The sequence below is a fragment of the Perognathus longimembris genome, chromosome 7 (assembly GCF_023159225.1).
Source record: "Perognathus longimembris pacificus isolate PPM17 chromosome 7, ASM2315922v1, whole genome shotgun sequence".
NCBI classification, from domain to species: Eukaryota; Metazoa; Chordata; class Mammalia; order Rodentia; family Heteromyidae; genus Perognathus; species Perognathus longimembris.
Window position 1 is genome coordinate 75,311,525 of NC_063167.1, and position 9,928 is coordinate 75,321,452.

General features: G+C 40.1%; 1 protein-coding gene across 1 annotated transcript in view; it reads left to right on the forward strand.

Moving 5' to 3' along the window:
- The window catches only part of Brdt (bromodomain testis associated), a 44,851-nt gene extending 42,443 nt beyond the window's left edge, over positions 1–2,408 (forward strand). The window contains exon 16 of the mRNA XM_048349974.1: positions 2,340–2,408. Coding sequence (XP_048205931.1) covers positions 2,340–2,408 — 69 coding nt within the window. The remainder of the gene's footprint in view (positions 1–2,339) is intronic.
- The last annotated feature ends 7,520 nt before the right edge of the window (positions 2,409–9,928 follow it).

A 9,928-nucleotide genomic window follows, 5' to 3' on the forward strand; every position in this document is an offset into this window, starting at 1 on the left:
TCTGGCTCACTTCACTTAGTATAATTTTTTCCAAGTCCTTCCATTTCCTTACAAATGGGGCAATGTCATTCTTTCTGATAGACGCATAATATTCCATTGTGTATATGTACCACATTTTCCTGATCCATTCGTCTACTGAGGGGCATCTGGGTTGGTTCCAGATTCTAGCTATGACAAATTGTGCTGCGATGAACATTGTTGTGCTGGTGGCTTTAGTGTGTTCTTGTTTGTGGTCTTTTGGATAGATACCCAAAAGTGGGGCTGCTGGGTCATAGGGGAGTTCTATATTTAGCCTTCTGAGGAATCTCCATACTGCTTGCCAGAGTGGCTGAACCAGTTTACATTCCCACCAACAATGAAGTAGGGTTCCCTTTTGGCCACATCCCCTCCAACAATTGTTATTGTTAGTTTTCTTGATATATAACATTCTTACTGGGGTGAGATGGAATCTCAATGTTGTTTTGATTAGCATTTCTTTTATGGCCAGTGATGTAGAGCACTTTTTCATCTGTCTCTTGGCCATTCTCATATCCTCATCAGAGAAGTCTCTTTGTAAGTCTTTAGCCCACTTGATGAGGGGGCTATTGGTTCTGTGCGGTTTTGTTTTGGAGGAAGGTAATTTTTTTAGTTCTGCATATATTTTAGATATGAGGCCTTTGTCCGTTGAATGGCCGGTAAAGATCTTCTCCCAGTCTGTGGGCTTTCTGTTTATCTTGAGAGCTATGTCCTTTGCCATGCAGAAGCTTTGCAGTTTGATGCAGTCCCATTTGTCTAACCTTTCTTTGATTTGTAGCCTTTCTGGGTCTTTGTTAAGGAAGTTCCGTGCTGCGCCAAGGAGCCCAAGTGTTTCTCCTACTCCTTCCTTTAGTGTTTTCAGAGTGCCTGTTTTGATTTCGAGGTCTTTAATCCATTTGGAGTTGATTTTGGTACAGGGTGATATATAAGGATCTAGTTTTAGTTTGTTGCATGTGTTGAACCAGCTTTGCCAGCACCATTTGTTAAAGAGGCTATCTTTCTTCCAAGCTATTGTTTTAGCTCCTTTATCAAAGATTAAGTAGGCATAGTTCTGTGGGTTCATTTCTGGGTCTTCCATTCTGTTCCATTGGTCTTCAGGCCTGTTCCAATACCAAGCTGTTTTTATTACTATAGCTTTATAATATAGCTTGAAGTTGGGTATTGTAATTCCTCCAGCACTGTTCTTTCTGCTTAGGATTGTTTTTGCTATTCCAGGTCTTTTATTGTTCCATATGAATTTCTGGATTGCTTCCTCTATTTCATTAAAAAATGGTGTTGGGATATTAATGGGTATTGCATTGAATTTGTAGATAGCCTTTGGCAATATTGCCTTTTTGATTATATTAATCCTCCCAATCCAGGAGCATGGGAGGTTTTTCCATTTCCTTAGTTCTGACTTAATTTTGTTTTTCAAGCTTTTAAAGTTCTCATCAAAGAGGTCTTTCACTTCTTTGGTTAAGGTTATTCCTAGGTATTTTATGTTTTTGGGGGCTATTGCAAAAGGAGTTGCTTTCCTGATTTCAGCCTCGGTCTTCGGGTCATTAGCATAGAGAAAGGCCGTTATTTTTGAGGGTTTATTTTATATCCTGCAACTTTGCCAAAGTTTTGGATCAGCTCTAGTAGCTTGGGGGTAGAGTCTATGGGATTCTTTAGGTATAGGATCATGTCATCTGCGAAGAGAGAAAATTTAACTTCATCTTTTCCTATTTGGATCCCCTTTATATTTTCTTATTGCCTAATTGCTCTGGCTAGAAATTCTAGTACGATGTTGAAGAGCAGGGGCAAGAGTGGGCATCCCTGCCTTGTTCCTGATTTTAAAGGGAATGACTTTACTTTTTCACCATTTAGAGTTATACTTGCTAGAGATCAAACTTATTATTTGTGTTCTTGTGGGTTATTTTTACTTACTACATAGATTACTTTTTTTTTTTTTTTTGCTAGTTCTGGCGCTTGAACTCAGGGCCTGGGTACTGTCCCTGAGCTTCTTTTGCTCAAGGCTAGCACTCTATATAGACCACTTGAGCCACAGCGCCACTTCCGACATTTTTTTTGTGTATGTAGTGCTGAGGAATCAAACCCAGGGCTTCATGCATGCTAGGCAAGCACTCTGCCTCTAAGTCACATTCCCAGCCCCACAGACAATATATTTTTTTTTAAAAAACTTTTAATATGAAGAAAAGCTACAAAAAAATTAAATAAATAAATAAATGTTAAATAAATGATTCATACATTGTTAATATCTGTTCCAGATGTTGTGTAGTGATTTTGTGTAGCTGTAATATAGCATACATCTTTAAATAATGAAAATGTTCTCTTTTCCACAGATGGCGGGTACCATTGATATGACTCTTCAAAGTGACATTATGACAATGTTTGAAAGCAACTTTGATTAAAATTAGCCATCGACTTTAAATGAATCATATAAGAGTTTGAAATACATATAGTAAAATGATTGTTTTTCAGACACCAAATATATCAATCTTATATTGTATTTTGACTGCTCTAAGACGATTAAACCGTTTTCACTTGCATTTTTAATAGCTATATGTTCATTTTTTAGTGACACAATTTATAGGAAGTTTTATCATTTGGATCTCTGAACATTGAATAGCTTCCCAGATTCACTCTACACATAATTGTCAGATATGTATTATAGACCCTGATTTAAACAAATCCAAAAGCAATAGTTTCTGATTGTTTTTAAAATGAAGAATTTATAAAAGTAATTGAAACATATTTCCTGTTGAGTTTTAACTTAAGATAAATACTTGTGATAAATATTTAGAGTTTCTAACAAATGACACTTGGTTTTTGTGTGTGTCCATTTATATAAGATTCTTTGGTGGTTGCATATTCAAAATTTACATTGACGTTTAGCTTAAAAGAAGTACTACCTCTGGTTTGAAAAGTGTTGAATTTGAAGCAAAATAATAGTAAATGTTAATTATGTATGTAAGTTTCTATAGGAACTTATCAGACCTTAATATGTATGTGATTACAATGAATGTTTAATTTTACGTAACCATACTAAAACTTGAGCTTATATTTAAGTATTCTGTAAAGCATTTTTGTTTTGTCATTTTCAAGTTACAATTATGTATAAATCATGTGTCTTGGCTCCCTGTATTTAAAATTTTTGAACTCTTGAAGTGTAACAGGATTTAAGCACTCTTCTAATACCTAAAGTAAAAATTCAAAGTGGGCATGTATTTTAGAGAGAAAAAAGAATACAAAAGTTTTCTTGATTTCATTTATTAATAGCATGAATGGTGAAATACTTTTAGACTACCAACCAATTTAAAAACATGACTAATGAGTGGGTAAACTATAGCATTACCTACATGAAACAGTGTGAAAATAATGGTCATTTCTATTCAACATGTGTGTGTGTGTGCGTGTGTGTGTGTGTGTGTGTGCGCGAATGTACACTGGTCCTGGGGGCAAACCCAGGGCCTGGGCACTCTCTTGGGCTTTTTTTGCTCAAGCCTAATGCTCTACCACTTGAGCTACAGCTCCACTTCTTGTTTTGTTTTTTGTTTTGTTTTTTAGATAAAGGAGTCTCACAGACTTTCCTGCCTGGCTGGCTTCAAACCGTAATCTTCACATCTCAGCCTCCTGAGAAAGTAGAATTATAGGCATGAGCCACCAGCACCTGGCTTTCTATCCAACTATTAACCAAGAAATTAGGATATGTAGATTAAAAATATATTGATGATTTCCCTAAAAGAGTACAAAAGCTTCTTGACAGCTGTTCTGATGTGACTTGACAGTTAGAGCATAGTGGCACATGTGAATATTTATACTGAGTGTTGTGAAGGTCAGTTGAAATCAGTGTAGCAGAGAAAAATAGCGATTTCTAACTGATTCTTCCTCTTGTTGCTTTCCTCTTTCTGTTCTGAATTGTTCAGAGTATGTGGTCCCTAGATCAGCTAAAATAGCTCCATCTAGGACATTTTTAATAATGCAGATTCTCAGATTGCCAACTTGCTAAGTCAAAGTTGGAGTGTAGGATCCAGCAAAGTGGATGGTGAGGCAGCCCTGCCATTCCCTCATCCACCTCCACCTTGGAAGCCACTGCATGTGTCCTGGTAGCCTCCTTCCCTGCTCGCTTTCCAGTGCTTTTCTTGCCTTCTTGGTTGCCACTTGCAAAGTGTTCTCTTTCTCTTCTAAGAACTCCCAGCCTGAAAAGTGTCATGCCACGCCTTTGCCACCTGACTCTTGTTCTTTGAGATTTTAGTTTCTGTCTCATGATCTCTCTGCTATTCCTCTGCTAATGATCTCCATTAGTAAGATCAGCTCTAGTCTTCTGCTTCTTTGTTATTAATAGTTGTGAAAACCCTTCCTTAGTCTCAGTTTCAAGCATCTGTCACTACTTACTTTTTTTCTAGCTTACACCTTGACTCCAACAATCCTCAGGCCTCAGCAGGACCTCCAGTCCATGGATTCTTTTTTATGGTACTTTTCAGGCTGGAAGTAGATTTCAGTGGTATAGGGCTCTTTATGTTCAATTCCTAGTACACCGAAAGAGCGAAACAAAATACAAGTCTTCTCCTTTAATGCCCCACTCTACTTTTCCTCAGTTTCTAGTACACTTTATGCCCACTCCCTTGCAGAGCCTTCACTCCATTGCTCCTTTCTTTCTTGGGTCAGTTAGCAAAACTCCATCTCTTATGAACTCTGCCTGCTCTGCCCCCATGTAGCTGAGTGTGGCTACAGAAAGATCCACAACCACAGTAACCATTCTCATGACATTTATTAATGAGCATGAACTCCAACCAGAGATCTTAGTGAAGTTTCCAGGGTCCTTTCAACTCTCCTAGGCAGTCAGCTATTCAAATCACCATTGTACTTCAGATCTGTAACCAATACCACATCACCCAGCCTTAGTCTGTACTACCTACTCCTGCTGCTTCCTCACTGAGGTAATGGAAAGGACAAACACCTTCAAGAGGCATCCAGTGCCCCCTCTGTGAGTGCCACTGCTCGCCATTTCTAAGGCAGTTGAGGTTGATCTCTTAATAGTTCTGTCCTACCCACTCAAGGACATTGCGATAGCAGTTGGATCTCCACGTCCATGCTCCCTTTGTGATAGTTGTCAACAGACAAACACGTTTTTCTGAAAATTAAATGAGAGAATTTGTGATTTCCCTCTTTCTGTTCAAACATCCAGATTCACTTCCCAGGGAGTAGACTGCAGAGCCAGAAGCCCCATCTGCATTTCCTTGTGGCCCATTCTCTACCTATTGCCCATTTTGAAACATTTGTTTTGATTTTGCCTTTTTGTATTCTAGGGCATGATTTTAAAAATAGTTTTTCTACATGGTTTCAATTTTTTTTACTCTTGTTAAAAAACGTTTGTCTTATTTCTTTTTAAAGAAAGATAAAACTTTCCCTTTGAAGTGTGCAATTCAGTGTCTTTTAGTATAGTCACTAAAGAAGAATTTTTGTTCATAATTTGTTTGTTTGCTTATAACTTCATATATTCTGGATCTTAACATTTTGTATTACAAATATTGTCACTTTATTGCTTGTTATTTTCTATTTTGTATATAACTAGAAATAAACAGTCAAAACCAATTTTGCAGCTCAAAAATCATATTACAGTCATTATACATGGTTATATGCAGTTATTTTACAGTACTTTATAAAAATTTTATTATTAAAAAGGCAATGTACAGAGGGGTTACAGTTACATAAGTCAGGGAATAAGTACATTTTTTTTTGCCAGTTCTCTAGGCTTGGACTCAGGGCCTGGGCACTGTCTCTGGAGTTCTTTTTTGCTCAATGCTAGCTCTCTACTACTTTTTTTTTTTTTTTTTTTGGCCAGTCCTGAGGCTTGGACTCAGGGCCTGAACACTATCCCTGCCTTCTTTTTGCTCAAGACTAGCACTCTGCCACTTGAGCCACAGCGCCACTTCTGGCCATTTTCTGTATATGTGGTGCTGGGGAATTGTATGCAGGGCCTCATGTATACGAGGCAAGCACTCTTGCCACTAGGCCATATCCCCAGCCCCAGCTCTCTACTACTTGAGCCACCGTGCTCACTTCCCGGTTTTTCTCTTTGTATGGTACTGAGGAATTGAACCCAGGGATTCATGCATGCTAGTTGAGCACTCTCCCACTAAACCACATTCCCAGTCCCACAAGTACATTTCTTTTTGAACAAAATCACCTCTTTCCTTGCTCTCTGCTAGTTTCCCTATTTTATAGTATTTTATTTATTTTCATTGTGTTGGTACTAGGGCTTGAATTCACAGCCTCTTGCTCTCCAGTAAGCTTTTTTGCTCATGGCTAGTGCTCTACCACTCAGGCCATGCCTCCAGCTTACCTTCTTGCTGGTTAATTGCAGACTTCTCTGTCTGGACAGGCTTCAAACCAGATCTCAGCCTCCTGAGTAACTTAATTGTAGGTGTGAGCCTCTGGCACATAGTAATATTGTTTTTCATTACAAAGCTGTTAGAGATGAGTTTCATATAAAATTTAGATATATTAAGGGGGTTTTATTATACTTTCCTAGAAGCATAAGACTCCACAGTACCACAACAATAAATAAGAATTAGAAAAAAAATTAAAAAGAATTAGATATATAATACTTCACTGGTGGCTCACCAGTGAATTCTAGCTACCTGGGAGACTGAGATCAGAGGGCTGAGGTTGGAAGCCAACCTGGGCTGGACTCCCATCTGTAATTAACAAGCAAAATACCATACTGGGACCAGGGCTCAAGTGGTATAGTGTCAGCTATGAACAAGCAAGTTCAATGAATATAAGGCCCTGAGTTCAAGCCATGGTACCAGCACAAATAACAATAATTATCTATGTATGTATGGTTGAGCATGGTGGCACATACATGTAGTACGATCTGCTTAGGAAGTAGAGCGTGAGGGTATTGCAATTCAAGGTCAACCTACACAAAAAATTAGTAAGCTTTTTGTCTCAATACATAGGTCATTCATGAATCTTTATTTAGTCCTAGCTATGTGGGAGGCCATAGGTAATCCAAGGTCAGTACAGGAAAAAACATGCAAGATCCTATATGAAAAAGCAAGAAAGAGGACTGGGAATGTGGCCTAGTTCTAGAGTGCTTGCCTTATATATATGAAGCCCTGGGTTTGATTCATGAGAGTGCAGTTTTTAAAAAAAAGTTGCCACAAAAAGTGTTTTATCCTAAAAGAAATGCCTAAGGGGATATTCAATCTTTATGGAAAGTAAGGCAGTGTGAGTGCCTTGCTGTTTCATTCTTAACACCATGTGGTCTGGTCCCTACGGCTGAAGGAACCCAGAAAGATGGCATCAGAGGATAGCACCAGACTTGAAAGAGTCCCGTTATACTCACATCCCACTAACCAGAATCCAATGACCTGGTCACATCCAGTTGCAAGGTTCCAAAATGCCCAGCAACACACCACTCACAGGCATTTCACATGGCTAATGAACACAAGATGTTCAGCGTCTATCCTATCAAGGCCCTACATGATCATATGCAGCAAATTAGCTAAAATATTTCTGTTAAATATTAAATCTGTGGGAACTCATGTGGATGGTCAGGGGCATAAATACAATCATTCTGTGAAGTGATTTGACATTATTTTGTAAAACTGAATAGAAGTATCATCAAAACCCACAAATCCTTCCAGCTTCCTACCCTAGAGAAACCACTACAAGACCAGGAAGACACAAGTATAAGAACATACAAACCATGTACAAACAAGAGTCATAAGAAGACCAACTCAATACCTATATAGCAAACTAATGGAAAGAGGTGCCAGAAATAAAAGAATGACACAGGTATAATCCAACAGAGGAAGAATGGACCTTTCAAGCAAAAGCACTGGATATCCATAAGGATATGGGTGGGGAATCACAACCTAATGTCACACTTGATAAAAAATGAATCCAAAATGGAACATGAACTTCTATACAAAATGTAAAACCATGAAACGATATGGCTAGGCAAAGAGTTTTTAAGACATCAAAAGCATGGTTTAGAAATGGAAAAAAATGGGCAAATTTTATCCTAATGAAAACTTTTCTTTGAAAAGACAAGCTACAGACTGGGGGAAATATTTAGGGGGGAAAATCTCATTATGTACAATAAAAGTTTTCAAGCCAGAAACTTTCAAGAAAGCCTAATTTTAAAAAAATTAAAGTAGCTGTGTATATGAATCAGTGCTGAAACACTCATGCAAGGGCAGGGTTTCGAATTCTTCCAGAAAAGGAGGAAAGGTGAATAGAAAGTTTGGGTACTTTTGACAAAGAGGACTATATTCCAAAATTTCAATGAAATGCCACTGCCAGATCATGGATGGCTAACATTTTTTTGTTATTTTCTGTTTTAACAATATCCAGTGCTTGCAAAAATGTGAGTTAACTAGCATATATTGCTGCTGGTGTCATTTCAATATTATGCATCCGTGTGTGTGTGTGTGTGTGTGTGTGTGTGTGTGTGTGTGTGTGTGAAGTGTGTGCATGCCAGTCCTGAGGCTTGAACATAGGGCATGGGCACTCTCTTTTAGTTCTTTTTGTTCCAGACTGGTGCGCTAGTACTTGAGCCACACTTCCACTTCAGGCTTTTTGCTAGTTAATTGAAATCAGTGTCTCATGGACTTCTCTGCCCCATCAGGCCTAATCCTCAGATCACAGCCTACTGAGTATATAGGATTACAGGCCTGAGCTTGGGGGCTGAGAGGAGGAAGAAGAGGAGGAGGGGGAGGGGGTAGGTGGGGGAGGAGGGGGAACAGCTCAAAAATCATATTACAGTAATTTATACATGATTATATGCAGTTATTTTACAGTACTTTATAAAAATTTTATTATTAAAAAGGCAATGTACAGAGGGGTTACAGTTACATAAGTCAGGGAATAAGTACATTTTTTTGCCAGTTCTAGGGCTTGGACTCAGGGCCGGGGCACTGTCCCTGGCTGCTTTTTGCTCAATGCTAGCTCTCTACTACTTGAGCCACCGTGCTCACCATGCTTGCCTAGCAAGTGCAAAAAACGTCCTGGGTTCGAGCCCCAGTACCAAAAAAGAAAAGACAAAAATAAATACATAGGACCTCAATCAGGCCAGACATGGATCAACTCTTGCAGGTAAGCTACATCCATAGCCCTGTGCAGCCTTTTTGAAATCCTGTTTTCCACGGTTAAATGTGCACTTCTCACCTAACCAAGCGAACCCATTTCTCTACATTTACCTTGAGGAAATGGAAGCACAAAAATGTGCATGTGACTGTTTAGAGTGAAATGGTTCCTAACAGCCCCAAAGTGGAGGGAAATAAAGTTAATATTCCTTAACTGAGGATAGGAAACATTCCTGAGCTGTGTGTCCATACTGTGTGAGCCCATTTATATAGTATTCTTCCTAAGAAAAACAAACTTTGTAAGGACAGAAAACAGAGCAGTGGTTGCCAGGGGCTGCTGGCCTTGCTTTGGAGCCCTGTGTGAGATTTTGTAGCTAGGCTGGCCACTTTGAACCTAAATGTCATCTTCAGCTCTTTAGAAGATCTGTCTGTCTGTCTGTCTGTCTGTCTGTCTGTCTGTCTGTCTGTCGACTCGGTCATTCCCTCTAGGATCCGGGAAAGGCCTAGTGCCCGTTGACCGGCCAGCGGGGCAGTGGGGCCTCTGGTACCCAGGTCGCGCCATCAGGGGGCACTTGCGCGCTGCCTGACATGGTTATTCTCACCTTTATTGTGGTCGCAGGTTTAGCAATTGTGCAACTAGGATGCTTCTGCGGAAGAGGCCCGGGGACGCCCCTAGGCGGCGGCCAGGGTGCGGAGTTTCCCAGCGGCGGGCGGGCGGAGGGTGCAGCGTGAGCGCGGGGCCGCGGCGCGGGGACCGGGCGGAGGCGCGCGGGGCCCCGGCGCGGGGACTCGCGGGCGCGGGCGCGGGCGCGGGCACGGGCGCGAGCGCGGGG